Here is a 21,383-nt window from a genome sequence, read left to right as displayed (position 1 = left end):
AACACTAATGGTTCCTCCTGAACATCAGCAAAAGTTTTTTCAATGTGTGGGTGAGCACTGGCACAGGTTACCCAGAGAGGTTGTGGAGCCTCCCTCCTTGAAGGCCTTCAAAACCCATCGGGACACAGTTCTTAGCACATGGTTCTAATGGTGCCTTTTTGAGCAGAGGGGTTGGACAAAAAGACCTCCAGAAGTTCCTTCCAACCTAAAACACTTTGTGATTTTATCACCCAAGAGTGCATTTTTTCAAAAGGAGCAGCAAATTAGTAAATAAAAAGACCTTTAACCTGTCATTACCATGGCTCTGTGACTATACAAAACCAAGTTAAACTACGTTTGAAAGAAAAAAAGAGCAAAGCCCAGTGGTTCTGCTAAACACTGAACTCTACCTCATTACACCTGCTGATGAAGTCTGAAGTATTTATCCCAACCTAAGAAAAAATGCTCCCCTCACGCCTTCCCTCCCCACACACACACACACAAAAAACAAAAACTTGAAGTTTAAATTTCAAACGAAAGAAGAAAAGAACATTTTATTCTTTGGCTCATACTACTCAGCAGTCTTCGATTATAGGAAAAATCTTCCTTTTATGAAGAATCGCCAGAAATGTCAGAATAGTAGGAAAACATATTTAACTTCTCTTTAGGGTTTGTTGGTAGCTTTTTTGTCCTTTAGCATATTTGTTAATTTACTGAATGGAATTGGATGTACTTATCATTGAATTCTGGTACAATTATTTAAAGCATGGCAAAACGACTAAAAAAGAAAAATTACTGAGAGTCTACTTTTTCATTGATTTCTTCTTTGCAGAGATCAAGCTAAGTAAACGTGCTTAAAACTAACTGCAGGCTTCTGCTGAAATTAGTCCTGTTTGCGTGCCCCTAGGATAGAAAGACTGCTGAAGAGCTTTTATGGCAACTGAAAACTATCTGACAGCATATCGAATAAACTACTGCAAACTAGCTTAAGAATAGTAACTCTGATTCACGTTTGTGTTCCGCACAAGTATAATTTAGATTATGTTATTTTATATTAAGGATCATCACATATCAGAAGTATATCCTTGTTCAACACAGATACTACAGAAAGTAAGTAAAGGTATTACAGCATTAAATGAAATAGTTCATGACTGAATCTGTCACGCGTAACAGTAGTACAGAAATATTAAAACCTAAAATGTAAGAATTGGGTATACCTTGATTCAGAGACAGAACAGCCACATCAATTTAAACTCTAGTCCCTGTACAAGAAATTGCACTGCATCTTTTGTCCTATATACTGAAATGTCAGTTCCACACAAAATTGAAGATCAGTTGTCCTTTTTTGTTCTAAAAAAATATTGATTTTTATGCTTATAATGTGACAAAACATTTACTATGCAGACAGAAGATTTCCATTCCATGTATTTCCCTTAGACTGAGGTATTCACAATGAGCCAGTGAAACAGTTCAGCTGTTTTCCAGTAAGAGATTACTGGAATAGTATTTGCTCACATGAAAATATTCTTTCAACTACCTCACCCAGAGGCTTTGGTACTTCCTGGCTTTGGCATGAGGAATCTGAAATTTGTTTGAAATTGCAGCAATGGAGTAAGAGCAGAGAGAATGGGGCCTCTTGCTGTTGAGGGCAAGACTTCCATCGATTCCAAAATTTTACTAAGTTTACAAATCTCTGTCCTAATTCCACAAAGTGCAACTACAAAATAAATGCAGTATAACAATGATCAGGATTTACACAGCTGCTTTCCTTTCCAACATTCAGAGAGCTTTGAGATAACTGCTGAACTTGTTTACTCTAGCTGAATCTTAGAAGCAAAGTGTTTTATTAAATTGACTTCCTCCTCTATGTACTGCTGTTCTGTCCAACGAATATTGTGTCAAACTACACAAAATGTCAGTGCATTCTGACAGATCTCTCTAGTGAGCTGCTGGGATGTATTCACTTAGATTTAAGATGATTAACTGCTTTCAATAATGAAGTCAAGTACAAGAACACAGCAATGCAGACAGTCTGATCACAGATACATCTAGCTAAAAACAGCTCTGAAAAACAAAGTGCAAAAAACATTAATAGTTCTCAGCAAAATCAGCTTCCTGATCAGCTTTGCTTACACCCAGACAATGGTCAGTACTTGCACTACTGAAGACAGAGGACTGCTTACAGGACTGCTGGAAGTTAGGAGGAAAAAAAAACGGGGATAAAAAGAAAAAACAAACAAACAACAAAAAAAACCCAACCAACCAACAAAAACAAACAAACAAAAAACCCACCATGCTGGACAAGTTATGTCTTCACTTCTGTATTTTAATGAAGTAGAAATCTCACATCACTTATATTCTGCTTTATAAAACAACAAAAATTCCGGAATATCACGAAGTTTCTCTATCCTAGTAATTTTCAAACTCCAGTTGAAATATTGCGCTTTTCCTTCCAGGCTCAACACTCACAAATGCTCCAGACTTCACTGGACTGTTTTTAAATTTTTTAACTTTCCTACTAATTTGATTCACTTTAAATTTGCTACATTTCCTAAAATAAATAAATAATGGATAAATAAATAAATGAATACATAAAAATAAAAAAATAAAAAAATAGTGCTAGAGAAGTGAAACAGGTCAAAATTGGAAGAAAGCCTCAAAAGTCATATAAATACCTTTATTTCACCACTCTGAGCCTGCCCATCGTTTGACTTGTTTTAATTTTAATGTGGCACCTTACAAAGAATTAGAGCAGGTGATCCAATAGGACTGATATACAGAAGGTACTTTAATTTAGACTCCATAACACTTACATAGAGACTCAGCAGGAGAAAAAAGTGTGGAACAAAGGTATTATACACAAGGCCTCTTCATTGTTTTTTTATTTATTATTTCCTCATCATTCACAACTTGTATTAAAGGGCATTGCTATGCCAGTAAATGAACTACAGGGAAATACTGAAGCCAACTGAACCTAAAGACACAAATAAACCAGCCTCCAGAGTAAGTGGTTCATCAGACAATATGCTTGAGAAATCAGTTCAATATTCTGTCTTAGAATTAGCATACTGCATACAGGAACTTCAAATGTGTAAGCAGCATGCTATTAAATTAGCCTAGTATTTACACGTATTATGTAATGATTTGTCGCAAATACTTACTGATATATGGAACCATGCCAGGATCCAGTGTTGTGATCATGGACTCCACAGAATGTTTGGTTTTATCAAGAACGGACTTTACCATGGGATTCTCAGCTACACCCTACATTTAAACAGACAGATTTCCGTGTGGCAATTAGAAAACGAGCAAACAACTCTCTTCAAATGTTGCCTTGCCTTTTTCTTCTCACATTTACCTTTTTTAACAACTATCTCACTCATCAGCATTTCATGCTACATCTAATGCTACAACAGGATTTAATGCACAACTCTTCAGGTACAACATACACTTGGTATCATCTTTACCATCCTCTTCTGCATTAATGCATTACTCAGATGACTTAAAAAGAAACACTTTCAACAGCAGTAATGGGCAATACGCTTGATCTAGTCCCGTTCTGGGACCAGAATCCCTGAGCATTTATTAAGGTTGTAGGTTCCAAAAGCTAACTACAGGCACGGTAAGACTATGCAGCTAAATTTAGATTGTGCTAACTTAAGCTGAAGAGTCTCTTTTCTACCCTTCCTGAAGATAACAGGATCTATTTTTCAATGGTCCATTAGTAAAAAATATTTCTAGGGCAATTAAGCTGAAAGCTTATAAATAGATTCTAAACAATACTGGAAAAAATGCTCTGTACTCTCCAGCCAAATCATAGGTGGAGCTGCTGACACACTTCGAAGTTGATTAAATATAAGTACACATGCTACCTTGTGTCTTGCAAACAGTCTTGCAGATTGTCTGCATCTCTTCACAAGTTTATTTAAAGCCAGGTAAGATCACAGGGTGGAAGAAAGATACCAACGCTGGTTAAGCACTGAAAACTAATTTACCGAAACCTTTTATAAAATTTCTTTGGTAGACTGACTGCTTTAAGTCTAACATTTAAACTGCATACCATTACATTTGCTTCACTACAGGACAAGCATTACACATGGTAGCATTGTGCATGCATTCTCTTCGACAAGTGCTCGCTTAATATATATACACACATACTTTGATTAACTCCAGAATCAGAGAAGTTTTAATTATCCCAGAATAACTTCGGTTCAACAAAGCTTCTTTCCCATAAATATGAATTGTATTTCTTTGTTGCAAGCTTAACAGAGGAAAAAAATCACAATCCTACATCTACTGAGATATTACAGAACAACTAATAATGATTAATCTCCTCACATTTCACAATGAAATACTTCACTATTGAGTTCATGACCTCTCCTCATCACTGAGCAGTACACTAAGTCTGGTTATTCGGTAAAGAAAATGAAACAATTACTCACGCTAGTATAATGAAAGTTTTGAGGCCAGAGCCCATGGTAGCCGCTTCCCTGTCAATGCACACAACCCCAGAGACTTTTCTGAATGGTAGCATTCACCTGCTAATACTTAAGTTCTTGTGATTTCTTATTTACCCACAGGATGCCTTCAAGAATGAGACCAGTAATATTTCTCCTTCAGTTCTTTCACAATTTGAAAGTTTGTCTGTTGTTTTAACAAGAACCGATGGAATGCTACGAGATCCTCAGAAATGTTTGCAGTAACAAGTTCCAGGTCTAGAGTCAATCAGTACTTCTCCAAATACTTCCATTTTGGCTGCTTAACTAATAACTAATATACAGCCCCTGCAGATTATCAGCTTCCTGAAAAACTGGAGTTGTTTTTCTGCCTCTGCAGACTGCCTTTATAGTCACTGGTCTCTCACAAAGCAGGGAGAAATAATCTTCATTTTTGTATCAATGTAAAACGCAAAGCTGTCACAACACTGTGAACCATAATGCAATTAGATGTGGAATTTCTATTAAGTAGATGCTAAGTCAAAGCAAATCCAAACAGATGGAGAATCTTCCATACTGGCAGACTGCAAATATGAATCTCTTGAAAATTCAGGTACTAACTGTCTCAATTACTCAACCAGTCCAGTACTCAAGCTGTGAGGTGCAGTGATTACATTAGTATCTAACTTTGTTTCTGATACGTGCTATGCAACCAATCTTGGAACTTATCTGTAAGACTGCTCAGCCATCTTACAACAGATTCAGAGAACTGAAAAAGTCTCATGCTATTCCAGACCATCAATTTGTCAATTTTAGATTCTTTTAAGCATTATCTAATTTGAAGGAAATCTGCAAGAAAGGTATATTGTTTGTTAAAAACACATGAAAAAAAAAAAGCATAGCTAAGACTATTTCCAGAACAGAAATAAGGATAACTGCTGCAACTATGACGCTAGTTCTTTAGCAGGGAATCCAGGATGTAATTCTGCAGTAATTACTTGTTAGCCTCCCAGATTCCATCTAATCGTTAGAAAACAGAATGCTGACACACATTGAGAACACTATGACTTCACCATAATTAACAATTCCTCATTCTCTGATCTACATACATCTTACTACAGTCAGTAAGAAGTTACAGCTCCTTGTGAAGGGTAACAAGTTAAAAAAAAAAAAAAAGTACCTTTATAAACCCCCACAGGCCTCCAGCAGGTGCTCCACTCTGGGCAGTAGACACTCTGGGGTCTTCATGCTCCTCAGGAAAAGTGATTGCAGAACCACTTCCTGTTCCAGAAGCCAAGGGTGATGAGAAAGATGCTTGCTGAGTAATAGGATCTGCCAAAACACCTAGTAAGAAGGAGAAATAAAACACAAATGTTCATTTATTTCACTGTACTTAATTTGTTATACTGCAGCAGCTTGCATTGTTTAATAGGAAAATGGCAGGAAGAATAAAAGAATACTGAGCTGTTTCGTTTCATTTCTTGAAGTCCCCAGAACAATTCTGCTTGTTAAAGGTTAGCAGATAGAACCACTGTAAATGAGTTCAACAATGTCCACTGAGAGAACTGAGAATACCCATATTATGTGTAAAATTAAACCATGTTTTTTTTTCTTAGCAGGTTAGTTTAATACTGGTGCTTTTTATTGTACTCAGATTTTCATTATAACCCCTCTGTAGAGGAAAAAGAGGAATGGGTGTTGCCCTTTGAACAAAGAGACAGGAATGTTCTCATACATAATAAAAAGAGAGGCAGGAAAATTTCCAACCCTGAAAGCTAGAAATCAGAAGCAATAGAAAAAGGAGCAAATAACCAAAAAGCTTTATGTATTTTAAAGGAAGTCAAAAGAAAAACAATAGAAAAATTTAGCATGAGCCTTCACCCTATAACTCAGGCCTATTTTAATGATTTTCCAACACAAGACTTAATCAAGAGTTACTTTTATTTTACATTGCCCAACAGATAGGTCTTTTTAAACATTTTCCTAATACAGACCACTTAAGAGATATCACCAGCAACAGTAAAGGCATGGCCTGATAGCCAACAGCCAAGTTTCCATTCCACTAGCAAAAAATGACATCAGTTCAGCAACTACAGCAACCATTCGCATGAAAGATGTTTATTTTTAGCTGTCCTAATGCAATTTAGTGACTGGAAACAAGAAAATAGAAGCTGGTCTCATGGGATGAACTGTTTATTACAGATAAATTATAGATGAGATTATAGCCTGAGATACTGCTACAATGGCTGAACTTGACTCTCTGTTCATGTTCAGCTGGACTTTCCTGTGCAAGTTAACAAAAACCACAGCTCTCAAAGGTTTTTCTGTAAGTCTGGATGCAAGCAGAACTCAGCGAAATGGAACTCTGTTCCAGACCACATCTACGCTCCAAAGGCATCTATGCCCCCTTCTGCCATGTGCAGCTACATTAATTAAGTGCACCTGGAATTCTAGGAATTTGAACTTGCAGGATTCTAGCAGTGTGGTGGAAAAGCCACCCAAGAGATCCCTCATTCTGCCTTATCAGTACAGAAGCATACAAACAAAAAGACAAAAAAAAAAGTTACCTGTGACTGGAGGTGCAGAATATGATGGCATCAGTGGGCTTTGTGGCGCTCGACCAGCATGACCTCTGGTAATGTCATAGGTTGAAGACAGAGAAAATCCTGAAATGGGTGGACCAGTGGGAGGTACAGGAAGACCAGAACTAGTTGTAGAGCTTAATGGAGGAGGTGCAGAGAACTGAGGCAGAGAGGTACTAAAAGCTGAAGAGGTAACAGGAGCTGGGACAGGAGCTAGAGGTGGTGCAATAGTAGAAACTGCTGCAGAAGGCACAAACGAAGGTGTAGCTGAAGTCATTGTAGGAGGAGGAAGTGGAGCCACTGCAGCTGGCAAAGGTGGCAAGTATGCTGGAGAAGATGACATGCTTGGTGTAGCAAGGGGACTGGATAAAGCTAAGAGACAGAAGATAAAAAAAAAAGCATTTTAGGAATACTGGGTCTTAATCTAACAGATTCAATTAGAAAGTTGGTTAGGGTTTTACAAGCAAGTTTTGAAGTGGTCTGCTTTTTGCCCTTCAAAGTTAAGTTCTGCCTAAATTTGCAAAAAAACATTGACTCCAATCAATTTTTAGTGCCTTATTATGTAAGCCATGTAGCTTTTTTTTGCATTACCCTATGTGCCTTAAGCTAGGAAGATGAGTTAGCATTTGTCTACTGAATTAACAGATGCTGAAGGCTGCCTCAGAAATTTATAGCTTACACCATTCTTCCTGAAATGTAGCATTACTCATCTAAATACTATCAGTATGTATTAAAAACAGTAATTGGGCACATGCACGGGTGGTTTGGGTAGAAATGGACCTCAAAGTCCAGTTTCAAAACCCCTGCCATAGGCAGGTACATCTACCACTAGACCAAGCTATGCAAAGTCCCATCCAGCCTGGCTTGGAACATTTCCAGGGCTGGGGCATCCACAGTTTCTCTGAGCAACCTGTTTCAATGCCTCACCACACCCTGAGTAAAGAATTTCCTCCTAAAAGCTAACCTGAAACTCCCCTCTTTCAGTTTAAGCCATTACTCTGCTGGCTCATATCTAGCTTTTCATTCACCAGAATCCCCAAGTCCTTCTCTGCAGGGCTGCTCTCAAGAAGCTCTTGTCCCAGTCTGTATTCAGGTCTGGGATTCCCTGATCCAGATTGAGGACCTTACACTTGGACTTGCTGAATCTCATTTCGTTCACACAGGTCCACTTCTCAAGCCTCTGCACAACATCTTTTCCTTCCAACATACTGATCTCACTACTCAGCATTGGTGTCACCTGCAAACTTGCTCAGGGTGCACTCAATTCCACTGTCCATGTCATCAAAGACACTAAATAACAGCAATCCCAATATTAACTCCTGTGTTACACCACTGATGACTGGATTCCACCTGGACATCAAGCCACTGACTGCAACTCTTTGAGTGCAATTATCCCACCAGTCCTTATCCACTGAGTGGTCCATCTATCAAATCGACATCTGTTCGTTTTAGAGACAAGGATGCTACATGGGGACAGTATTCAATGTTTTGCTTAATTCAAGCATTAATATACTATATAATACCATTATTAATACTGAATTTTTAGTGAGAAAAAAATGTGATTGAATAAGCTTCACTATTATTTAAAATCTTCATTTAACACTTTGCAATACAGTGATTCAAAGGTCTGGTCCCATGGTCAGTTTATTCTAACACTTGATTTTAGTATCTGTCATAGATAGAAAAGCTGCTTCACAAAGATACATAGATCCAAATGGAGGAAGTGCATCACTCACTGTGCTTACCAAATCATGATACTCATTTTCCACTCCAATTAACCAATTAACAGTTTCTTCTCGAAATTCAGCTTGTAAATTCATGTAAGTTAGTAAGAAACAAACAGCACGTATACTAATGTTGGATTTTTACTATTTTAACAAATGGACTAAAAATCCACAGGAACTCATTCTTTTGAAGATTTTTAAACAAGTTAGGAAGTCATCAAAGCCTACAGATATGAGTTTGTATAGGTAACATACTTGTAATGCTTTCAGCAAAAGCATCACATAATGATGGGAACATTTCCAAACAACCTTTTTTTGGAAATATCTGCTAGGTAACACACTGATGGCACTGTCATTACAGAAGAGGTCAGAAAATTTGGAAGATTTCTCTTTTTAGAAAAGAAAAATATGCAACTCATCTTTAAGCTCAACAACTCTTATAAGCGCTTTGCCACAAAGCAAACAGCAAACTTCTGTGTGGTACAAAGAACTTTCATGGTAAACCCTCATCTCAAAGTATTGTAAAGATTCTACTATTTAGAAGTTTTTCTTATAAAATCAACCACATCAGTAACATCCTCTAGCACTTTGTGCACTTCTGGCTCCAATTTCTTTGCTGCAATAGCTTGACATGAGTGATGGAGTGATTATATTACACATTTGGTCATATCTCTGTAACCTTACACTGGAATCTGTTCCTTATTAAAGCCAAAGCTGCCATTCTGTCAGTGGTTGCACTCATGCACTTCTCCTATAAAAGTTTTCACTGAACAGTTAACTTACGGTTCAGCATTACCTTCTACAGCACATCTTTCAGGTAGTGGCTCACATAAAGTAACTCTTGTATTTCATTATTAAAACAGAATCTAGTCAAATACTACAAGCTGACACATGCTAGGAACTTGTACTTTCAGCCAACTGTATAGCAAACCTCCCACAGTGCAGTTGTTCCAATATTTGCTTCTTCAAAACTTCATGTTTCCTATGCTTCTTCCAGCAGTATTTGCTGATAAATGCATTTCAGTTTGTCACCATACTGTTTTCCAGGTATAATTTCAGCCATTTTTACTGTCATGGGAAGAACAAGCGTTTCCCCAATGGTATACACCTTTTTGTCTCTTATTATTAAAAAAGAAACCTCTGAAGAGACTTCTAAAAATTTATTACTTACCAAAGTAAAATTTTATGCTTGACTGAGTACCACATGACTCAAAAGACTGCCAAAAAAACTGTAAAAGTTTAGTCTTCATGTTCTGAAGTGTGCCCAGGAAGGCCAATGGCATTGTGGCTTGTATCAGAAATAGTGTTGCCAGCAGGAACAGGGAAGTGAGTGTCCCACAGTACTCAGCCCTGGTGAGGCTGCACCTTAAGTACTGTGTTCAGTTTTTGGCTCCTCAATACAACAAAGATATCGAGGCTCTGGAACATGTCCAGAGAAGGGCAGCTAAGCTGTGAAGGTCTGGAGCACAGGCCTTATGACGAGCAGCTGAGGGAGCTGGGATTGTTCAGTCTGGAGAAGAGAAGGCTCAGGGGAGACCTTTTCACTCTCTTAGAACTACCTGAAGAGAGGTTGTGGCGAGGTGAGGGTCAGCCTCTTCTCCCGATTAACAGCGACAGGATGAGAGGGAATGGCCTCAAGTTGCACCAGGGGAGGTTCAGGCTGCACACTAGGAAAAATTTATTCCCCAAAAGAGTGGTGAGGCACTGGCACAGGCTGCCCAGGGAGGTGGTTGAGTCACCATTTCTGGGCGTGCTCAAGAAACGTTTAGATGTGGTACTAAGGGGCGTGGTTTAGTGGGGTTATATTGGTGGTAGGTGGACAGCTGGGCTGGCTGATCTTGGAGGCCTTTTCCAATCTTGGTGATTCTATGATTCTATGAATGTTTAATTTTTAAATGCCTTATCATAATGGCTTCACACTATCCTTAGCTAACATCACAAGGCACAATATACAGTACAGGGTAAGGTTTATCATTAACAGTGGTACATACAGATTGATTGATAGGCTGGTATATACAGACATGTTATGTTGGGGAACGCCCCAAGTTTCCCCAAAAGGGTTGCTCCCCCTGGCGCGGGAAGCTCAACACTCAATATGAGTTCACGGCTTCAACTTTATTGTAACAACACACCATCTTATATAGCATATATGCTTCCAGGGATACAGGGTCCAGGGATACAAGCTCTATGCAACGCACACGCTAACAATATTGTTGCCCGAGTAATCTCCATATAAGCTGTTGGGCTACCAATGGATTCCTGTACATTCATTTGTTTCTCCAACTGCTATGGCTGACTATACTGGACAAATATCCCCTCTTCCCCCTCCCCCCCCGAAACATCAGTTAACTAACTCTTTGTATGTTACAGGTGTCATTCAGCAGATTGAGGAATCTTTTCTTAAGGAAGTTAACAACCCTGCTTTGTTTGCGCAGTTCAAGCAAATTTTGCATTATATATATCAGTTGAGGTATTCTTAAAAGAAAAAGGGGGGAAATACGGGAGTTGGGGATATACAGGGACTGGCCCTACGTGGGTTCCAGCGTGATACATTCGGCCTCATCTCAAGGCAGAAAATAACCGGGATTGTGTGTTTTTTGCTTATTGGTATTGTTTCATAATTTGTCGTTTACCACCTCATTGTCAATAATTCTTGGTTATGATATTATTAGCCTATCAATTAACATTTTCTTAATTTGTGAAGCAAAACCTGGAAAGGAATCCCAGGCAAAGGGTTGACCCTGTACCATAGAATGATTAACTGTTTTTCACCCCATTAGTTAGGATTATAGAAATATGACTACACATCACTCGAGACAAAGGTGCACACTATCTTACTTCGATTCCACATGTGATTCTAATATAGGATTCTGGAGTATTGCCCAACAGATTTTTAGTTCACTGGTCCCTTCAATTGGCACCTATATCCGGGGCCCAAACGCCCCTCACTATAGAATGATCTTGGGATACTCTGATAGTTTTAAGGGAACTGACAGTTGAGTCTAAAGTTGCAAATATTTTGTCTCGTAGAGAGAGCTGACCTTAGCAGCTTGTTTTGCTTTGTGAACAGGTGTTCCACTTGGGCTCTGTATATCGCACTGGCCATGCGGATGCAGTGTACAAATGGAAAAAACCCTGCAGACCCTGAGAAGAATAAAAGCAGGAGAGAGTCTGTGGTGGGTGAGAGAGGAGAAGTGCACCTTGAAGCAGGGGACGCCCTGCTGGCACTGCCTATCGCATCCACCGCTGGCGTGTTTCTTCTCTCTCTTTTCTGGTGGTTTGTCACCTTTCAAGGGTCAGTAAGTAAAAATAGATTAGTTTAGGGAGTTTCTGATTCCTGCTGTGTATGTTGATTGGAACTCATTCTTTTTAATGGGTTTAACAGTATTTCTTGTCAGTATACTGTTTGCCTTGTATCTCTTCTTATGTTTAGTGTGTTGTCAATCGAGGTTTTGACTGAATTATGATGGTTATATTATTAATATGATTAGTGCTATTATTTTATCCAATGGTTAAAGATAGATAAGAAACTTAGAAATGTTTCCCACGAGGAGCCTCGGTCTCTTCAACTCCTTGACAGTACTTGCTCCGACGAGGTACAGCTGTGGAGCGTGACTGCCAGGATTTTTGCCTCATTCTTAACCCCAGGAGTTGCTGCTGCCCAAGCCTTGAAACAGATTGAACGTCTAGCGTGCTGGACTGTTAAACAGAGCAATCATACTTCAGAGACCCTTGAAGAAATGTTAGAAGATATGAACAGCCTTCGCCATGCTGTGCTCCAGAATCGAGCCGCTATAGACTTTCTCTTACTTGCTCAAGGGCATGGCTGTAAAGAGTTTGATGGAATGTGTTGTTTTAATCTTTCTGATCATAGCGAATCAATTCAAAAACAAATTCATTGGTTGCTTAATCACACTCGATCCATTACTAAGGATCATAATCCTATTGATGATTGGTTGCATTCTGTGTTTCCAGGTCTTGCTCCTTGGATATATGATATCATTGAGGAAGGTGTTAAATGGGTTTTAATCATTATTCTACTTGTGATAGTTGCTAGAATATTGTATAGTTGTCTGCTGCGTGCTGCCGCGCCAAAAGCTGTGCTTGTTGTGACTGACAACAAGGATTCGGACATCATTCGTGATTGGCTACAAGATCAAGGGGGGCACAATCCTAAGGATTGTTTTGCCTTACAACCCTAAAAGAAAAAGGGGGGAATTGTTGGGAAACAGCTTGCTTGGCAGCGCTCGGTAGCACGTAGTTACTGATTTACTAATGATTTATGATGTAATGATGTAATCCCTAGATACGTGGAATGTGGTGTTTCCAGTGTGTTCTAGTATATTTCAGCATATCCATAGTATTCTGTATCCATAGTGTTGTAGTTAACAACATATCCCATATATGGAGATTACTCGGGCAACGATATTGTTAGCGTGTGCGTTGCATAGAGCTTGTATCCCTGGACCCTGTATCCCTGGAAGCATATATGCTATATAAGATGGTGTGTTGTCACAATAAAGTTGAAGCCGTGAACTCATATTGAGTGTTGAGCTTCCCGCGCCAGGGGGGGCAACCCTTTTTGGGGAAACTTGGGGCGTTCCCCAACAATGTTACAATAAGACAAGTCTTACTGTATTTTTTTTTCTGGTTATCTTCTTCTCAGAACTCATTACGTTGCCACTGTTTTCACCCCCCTGATGTGGCAGACAAATAGCTCTTATGAGAAGCAGAAGTGTCAGCTCTGTCGTTTCCTTGCTGCTCACCGATGTTCATTAACATCAACATTGCATCACGCACGTCAATGTTAACATCATTGACACTATCATCAATCTGTGATCTCTTTGCTGGAATATTTCTAGGCCACTTGCCCATTTTGTGAGGGTTAGTTTAGTTAAAACTGGATAACGTAAATCATAAATCCACTAAACCTCACAGACAACACTGCAATACATGGAAAGTGAGCAAGTGAGAGTGGTACTGATCAAGCCCTCTGTGTTATGGAACACCCACTCTTTCATCAGGACATCTCATGTACCATGCACAACATGTCACTGACACAAGGATCAACCAAGTAAATGCTACAGGGCTAAGGCAAATATTAAATACTCATAAAGCCTGTCTTCTTACTTCACAGAATTGCAAGAACATTTTTGGATGAACTGCTGTACTTCAAAAGACAAGAATAAATGCGATCAAGTTGCATAATAAGTTTCTTTACCTAATGAGATAGGTGTACCAGAGGCAGCAGTAGATCCTGCTGTGCTTGGTGGGGGTGTACCAGGTGGAGTTGTCTCTATTCCACTCTCTTCCATCATTTTCCTTCAGTTACAAAAACCTGTCAGACAAAAAAAAAAAAAAAAAAGAAAAGCATACCTTCAGAAAGGCAACAAAGATTTTTCAACTAAAATGCGAGGGCCACAACACAAGTGATTTATGTTACACTACAAAGTGGGTAATTCAAATTCCAACTCTAGGGGAAAAAAAAGAGAAAAATGACTGATCTCAAGTACATAATTGTCTCACTTCTCCTACGCTTTATCCTTATTTTTAGTGCTGTAATAGTAAGTCAGACTCCAAGCCTCTTCCTAAAAATCCTACCATGCATGCTCACTCTTTCTAATACATGGTGATAGCATTTAGATAAGTAAAACTACAGAAGTAGTTAACTATCTCAAATCCCTCATCCCATTGTAAAAAAACCCTTAAACTATCAGGTAGCATTTTGCTGCATTACTGAGTGGTAGCAATTCAGTCAAGGACTTGATATTTTCAGAGCTGGTGCACGAAAGGATGCAAAACATGACAAAGGACAAGAGAGAGGACCAAAGCCTCTCCCATTCTGGCAGCAGCAAACCACGACTACCCAAGAAGTTGTAGCCACCTCTGGTTTTGGCATTTCAGCAGATACTCCTGAGCATCAGAACTGACCCAAACCACCTTGCTAGACACTGTGAATAGTATCAGCATGGCTGCCAACAGCTAGGAGCCAGCCCAGAAGTTCCTGAGTCTGTGACCTAAGGCCTAGCAGTTGCTAACCAGCAGTTCGCTTGTTTGCCATAAAGAAGTGCTTTGGGGACAGCGAAATTACCCCCTGCAGAAGCCAAATGAAATCAGATGAAATTTACTTGAAATATGAATACACTGAAATCAACAAGGCACGAAGCCTTATGAATATTACACTGAATAAGACTTCCAGTGCAGACAATTCCTGTAAAATACAAATGTCATACTATTTTGATAACAACAGAATCACAGAATATCCCAAGTTGGAAGGGACTCATAAGGATCATCAAGTTCAACACTTGGCTCCACATAGCACCACCCAAAAATCAGACTATTACATGTTAGAAATGAAAGTAAATGAAAAAATTTGCTTGTATTTTGAAGGCCAAGTTATGTTGCAATTACTTTGTAGCTCCTTTGAGTAAACTTGGAAATATGCTACTTCCAAAAAAGTAAAGCTATATACTTATTTAAAAAAATAAATTGAAGTATAAAGCTACAGAACAAAAGGCAATGGCGAGAAAAGCAATACTTTCATTGTTGCAGAGGCAGCATCAAAAGCCCTGCTTCCTCCCAACCCTGGTAAGCTGCATAGCAATGACGTATCACTCCCTGAGATAAAATTTCCTAAGGAAATTTTAATGTAAGAAAAATCCTACATCAAGTAATTATATGTATGAAACTTTGAGACATTCAAACATTTTACACAATATCCATTACATCAGCAGCTACTGAGGAATGCCAGCTTACTGCCTTAACAATTTACAGAGAAAAAGGGTTAGGTAATGTGATTAAGAAAACTCATGTACATAAAAAGAATTCCACTTGCAAAAATACATTTTCCCTCCCTTTCTCTCAAAGAAATAAGATCAAAATAGCATTAAAAAATAAAAACAACTCTTTAATTCATTTAAAAGCTTCTCTTCAGGCAGGATGGGCAGGACAGTAATTAGTGGGGTCCAGGCTGTCCATACAACATTAGTACATCCGTCTTATTGTCCTTTAGATAGGAACCGCACACAGCCTTCTGTTAAACTTCACAATGTAGAAGAGTTCATATTGATAAGATTCTGCCTTTTAATCAAGTTAGATGAGTTTATATTCCCTTCTGTAAAAGCATTTCTGAAGTCATTCTTCTTCCAGTTATACACTGCAAAGCAAGAAAGAATTTTCCACTGAGCAACTCAAGTAATCAGTGGCCAAAACCGCCTGGAAACATTTTGTTTTATCAAGTCTCTGCTGATCTGCTGCTTGATTTCAGCTAGTAACATAGTTAAATATTGTGGCCACGTACAGCGACTGAAAAAAAGGCTCCCTGGAACCTTTTCAAGCACTCCACACAGAACTTAAAGTTTGACTTAAAACAAACAAAAACGCTGTGGGTTTCACATTTTCTCCCCTCATTTGTCCACCTCTGTGAGACAGCCAACCACCAGCAAACCCAGCCTGGCCAGCAGACAGCATGAGAGGGGAGTCCCGCCCGAAAGCTGCAGGACTTGCTTCCCTACCACAGGCCTTACAGTTCTGAATACTCACTGTTAGGCACTGTCCTCAATGAGCTGGATGTCCTCTGAACAATACCACCAGAAGCTTGCTGCTCTGTTTTCCTTCTGCCTGTCCTCTGACCCTAGTACACCCCATAGTCTTTCATATATTGTCTACTATAATTGGTTGCATGGAAAGGCAAACTCCTTAATTCTCACACGTAACACACAACAGTGGCCTGCAATATTTCGCTCCCCCCTCCCAATTTGTTACCTTCACTCTCTTCCTTTCCCCCTTCATATCCCTGTGCCAGTCAGAGAACCTTGAAGCCCAAATGCTCCCAGTCTTTTCCTTTTGGCTCACCCATCTCCTCACATTTTCTATCTGCTTCTATTTCCCAAGTCCCCTGCCCCCCACAGTACTCTCCTGCACTTGTCTAAGCAGCCTTGAGAGGGAAACAGAGCAAGATACAAAGAACACAAGACTGACAAATGTCACACTGCAATCAAACTCATTGTGAAGTTCAGACCCAGCAGCCTGCACGAACAGCAGCTTTCTAAACACTGAGTTCTCAACAAAAGCCAGTAGTAGTTTGCATGTGCTGCATGAACAAACTGGTTTTTTGGGGTTGGGTTTTTTGGTTTGTTTTTGTTTTCTTTTAAGTGGTTAAGGAGAAAAGAGAGAAGGGAATACGCAAAAGGCAAAGAAAGAAAAAGTATAATAGATGTTATTGGAAGATAATAGATCATCATGTGAAAAGAATCCACTGTGGTATGTAATTAAAACTAATTCTGCAGCATACATGCATTAGCACTTGAATCTAAACGGCCTGCCTGAACACAGCTGTGTATGAGAAATTGGGAAGCAAGCCGTATGTAAGAAATGTGGAAGAATGGAAACAAAAGAAAACAAGGAAACTACAGAATTCAACAGTATTCAGTCCTCAACAAACTTTCCAACGAGGGTTTCCAGCTTCCCTCAAAGAAGCTGAAGGGTAAAAGCTCCCCAGTAAATTCCAGAAATCCTTGTTACTGCTGAATGTGGAACTGGCCTGTCCTTAAGTGATTTCTAAATAAACAAATAAATAAATACTTATTTAAAAAAATCATTATTTACCCTCCAGGCCACAAACACAATTAACTGTCAAGAGCTCTCAAAAATTCAGTTTCATTTCTTAAGGATATAAATCTTTACAGAAAGCTACAGTGAGATTTTCTGCTTTTACAAAGATGCATTTTTAATGCATCTAACTTTCCATGAAACATTGTTCATCACAACCAGCTGTGCTGCACATCTGCAAGGTGGGCTGCTTAGCCAAAAAACACATGCACATAATGTCAACTTCACTAAATTATTTGTTTTTCCCCTTTCCTCCAGAGCTGCTTTATGGTCAGCGAAGATTTTTCAAATGAATACAACCACATAATGAAACAGAAGTAGATGGAAAAATTACTTAGAAAAATAATTAAAACAAACAAACAACAACAAAAGAGACTTTTGCTCCTTCTTGCAAACTGAAACACTTTGTATTAATAAGCCAAAGAGACAAAGGAAAAATTCTGAAACAAGCAAATTGAAGGAGGTAAAAATTACAGCAGTACTGCCATCTACTGATTTGTAATCAGAAGCTGATTTCAGAAATTTGATAATCTCACCACATGTAAGAAAATCTTTATTTATACTTTTATGAAAGCAAAAGAAGGGATGTAGGAAAAATAAATACAGAAAAAAACACCAAAACCCTGTGTGTACAATGTTCAGTCATCCTTAAATTAACCCCTTTAAGAAGCAGCATGAATCACATTAGGCTCCCAACAGTTATTTGGTTAAAAAATATGCCCATACCCACAGGTCCTCTCTGTAGCTGAGAGGTAACCATACTAATTCTCACCAATCAAACCTCAGCCGCTAGCCAAATTCCCAAAGGCAAGGCCTGTATACACTAAGGGGAACAACGGACTCAAGATCTGATTGAAACTTTTAACAGAGCTTATGTTAAAAGCAGGAAGCAAATGATTTGATTTAGAGATTGAACTGGCAAGTTAGTAATTTTTCTTAACAGGAAGTGATTGCATGTGTTTCAATATTTTGCAATAATCTCAATGATACGACCATACTTCAAAACCATTATTCACATTATTACTCTTAAATACAGAAATTGACAGTTAATGGTAAGATTACCTACAAATAGAGATGAGGAAATATCATAAGAACACATTATCCAGAAATCAGACAGGCTTCAGAGTTTATGCTAGGTCATATTTCAGTCATTCTTGATTAACCCCTTCTTGCGTTTCAGTAGGCACTCCTGCTAATAAAAAACCCCAATATACTTAAGAGACCGAAGGGGCAAACATTGTTTTTCAAGCAGAACCTAAAATGAATAAAGTAGTTAGAATACTGACCTCAAATGCTATTAGACTTCTCATGTTTAAATCATAATATGTGTATCTATTTTACTTAAAGGTGTGAAACAGAGTAATGGTCACATACACTAGCGATGGCTACATACAAGTTGGCAACTTTCCAGAACAAGCAGCAGTCAGTTACTTATTTGACCAAATCAACTGTTGGGAGCCATTCCCAAAGCAACCAGTACTTCAAATAAAATGTTACATCCCAGGCTGCATTAACTGAGTCATAGACACAAACTTACACTTAGTCCTAATGTGTGTTTGCATGAATAAAGAAATTACTTCATTATTTCATTCTGAACATGACTGGAGCCCAAGGGGGACAGAAAAGCCAAGAAGTCATACAGGTTTGACAAAAAGATGTTAAAAACAGAAGGATCAAGATGTACACAAAAAAGAAAATGATAAAGGGCCTCACCTTCATCAGAAGCTGATGCCAATCAGAAAGACACCATTTATGTTCTAAGTACGTTAAGCATAAAAGCTTTGAAATATTTGTCACTTTGTTTTATTCCATGTTAGAAAGGGAGAGAAGGCCAGGGATAAAACTTCCTTCAGAGCCTGCAGGCAGGTGCCACAGTACATAGAAAGCCTCACAGAAGCTAAAGGAAGGGCATGCAGGGATCGCAAATCTAATCATCCGGTATTAAATGACTTGTTCTGAAGTCCAAAGAGAGGCACATAGCATGCAAAAAAAAAAAAAAAGAAAAAGGAAGAAAGAACAGAACACTCCCACAGTTATTTCATACTAATAACAATAGTAATCAAAACACCCACAATGATTTTTCACTTTAAAAAAAGAAAAAGGGACTTTTACCAAGCAGAACGCAGTGTTCCTCAGACCTATCACAGTACCAAGACAGACTGAAATGCCAGGTACGCTCCAAGGGCTTGTCCTATTCCTGATAGGAATATCATAGTTCATGCATAATGTTAAAAAAAAAAAAAGAAAGAAAAGAAAAAAAAAGGAGGTTCCATTATAAGCAATATATAAATCAGACATTTTTACTTGTCTAAGTGTTTTCTAATCTTCTGAGAATTATTTTGCTTCCCAGATTCCTAGTATACTGTCAACCCTTAGGATTTGTTCCGAAACACATACGCTCTGTCAAGTTTTTCTTTTTAAATATCACGAAGGCTGTGTAACTCCCAGGACCTCAGATCACTGCTGACCACAGTTAAGAGCTACTGATTCAGTATACAATCACAGAATCATTAAGGTTGTAAAAGACCTCTGAGATCATTGAGTCCAACCACCAACCCATCTCCACCATGCAGACCAACCATGTCCCTCAGTGAGGCATCTACACAGTTCTTCAACACCTCCAGGGACCGTAACTCCACCACTTCCCTGGGCAGCCCATTCCAATGCACTCTAACTCTTTCAGAGAAGAATTTCCTAATACCAAACCTGAACCTCCTCTGGCGCAACTTAAGGCCATTCCCACTAGTCCTACTGCTGTCAGCGGGGAGAAGGGGCCAACTCCCACCTTGCCACAGGGAGTTGTAGATATGATGAGAAGCAACAGCTCCTGCACTTCCAGATGCTCGTTTGTTTTTTTTTCCTCTTCTGAAAAAATAAGTGCTCTTTTCGTGAGATAGTGAGCGTGAATCACTAAAATCAAGAGCAATTCACGTCAGCAACGCCTCCAGTATCTGAACTGACACTGCAGCACCGCCCGTGTCAAACAGAAACCGGTCCTCGAGGGGAGGACGGTCACCGCCGGTCACTCTGACACCGACACCGCACAGGTCCCCTAGGACAGGACCGGGCACCCGGACCCTCTGGAGGAAATCGGGCAGGGCAGCCGGTGACTCACCGCGCGCAACAACGCGGCAGCAGCAGCAAAACGGAAACGCACGGCGTGCTGGCGCTGGCTGCTTACTGCAGGGCGGCCTGGGGAACCCGCACAGAGCAGGGCTGCCGGGGCGTCAGCCCGGAGCCTCTACCCGCACTCAGGCGCGGCACCGCGGGGCAGCGGCGCGGCCTAGGCGGACGGCTCGACCCTCTCCCGGCTCCTCTTGGCCTCGCCGGCTCTCACCTCCGCGTCCCCCGCGCGGGTCCCGGCTTCCCACAGCGCCCCGAGCCCCGCACCTGCCCCAGCCGCTTCGGGCCCCAACCGCCGCAAGTCGGACCGGAGAGCGCGGAGAGCGCGGGCAGCGACGGCACGGCTCCGACCCCGCCACCCGGCCCGGCCCAGCCCTCCGGCCACTCCCTCCCGCCGCCGGGGACGACGGGTGCCTACGCGGCACCTTCCCGCGGCGCGACAGGAGCTGCCGAGCCCCGGCGCCGTGGATCGGCCCCTCCGAACACCGCAGGCGGACCGACCGAACTGGCGCGGCGGAGAAGCAGCGACCCGAACCCCGCCGGAGACAACCAGGGCTCCCGCCTGTCCTGCTGCCGACTACAACTCCCGGCAGCCTCTGCGGCGAGGCGCGTGCGCACTGCTGCGCTGCGCTGTGAGCCTGCCCCCCGCCACGCGTTGCCACGTCTCCCGCAGCGGGGCCGGGGGCGTGCTTCCGCCCGAGCGGAGGGCGGTATCCGCCCGTCTCTGAAATGGCGGTGCGGAGTCTGGTGCTGGTAGTGCCACGTTTGCAGGGGCGTGTGGTTCTAAGGGTGGGGAGAGCTTTCAGCCATGAGGTACTCTCTCCTAGAGTTCTAATAACGATAATGTTGTATTTTAGATTCAGTCGCTATGGCAAAATACAGCCGTGAAAAGCCGTGTAATCATAACGTGAGAAGACGCTTAGCCACCG

The 21,383-nt window shown here is 40.5% G+C and overlaps 1 protein-coding gene across 10 annotated transcripts in view; it reads right to left on the bottom strand.

Annotated features, from left to right (window-relative positions):
* Window positions 1-21,080, bottom strand: part of PRRC1 (proline rich coiled-coil 1) — a 29,923-nt gene extending 8,843 nt beyond the window's left edge. Inside the window, exons 1-7 of one of the 10 annotated variants that reach the window (XM_021379844.1) lie at window positions 20,956-21,080; window positions 19,444-19,528; window positions 18,394-18,520; window positions 13,943-14,059; window positions 6,983-7,369; window positions 5,596-5,759; window positions 3,141-3,243 (exon numbers count right to left, since the gene is read on the bottom strand). In XM_021379844.1, the coding sequence (XP_021235519.1) occupies window positions 3,141-3,243; window positions 5,596-5,759; window positions 6,983-7,369; window positions 13,943-14,039 (751 nt within the window). In that variant the 5' untranslated portion in view covers window positions 14,040-14,059; window positions 18,394-18,520; window positions 19,444-19,528; window positions 20,956-21,080. Of the gene's footprint in view, window positions 1-3,140; window positions 3,244-5,595; window positions 5,760-6,982; window positions 7,370-13,942; window positions 14,060-18,393; window positions 18,521-19,443; window positions 19,529-20,116; window positions 20,197-20,668; window positions 20,854-20,955 lie in introns of those variants that run through there. The other 9 variants (XM_021379842.1, XM_021379846.1, XM_021379847.1 and 6 more) reach the window with 9 other exon arrangements.

The sequence above is a fragment of the Numida meleagris genome, chromosome Z, assembly GCF_002078875.1.
Source record: "Numida meleagris isolate 19003 breed g44 Domestic line chromosome Z, NumMel1.0, whole genome shotgun sequence".
NCBI lineage: Eukaryota > Metazoa > Chordata > Aves > Galliformes > Numididae > Numida > Numida meleagris.
The sequence above is the reverse complement of the archived record's forward strand: the minus strand, read 5'-3'. Positions and strand labels throughout refer to the sequence as shown.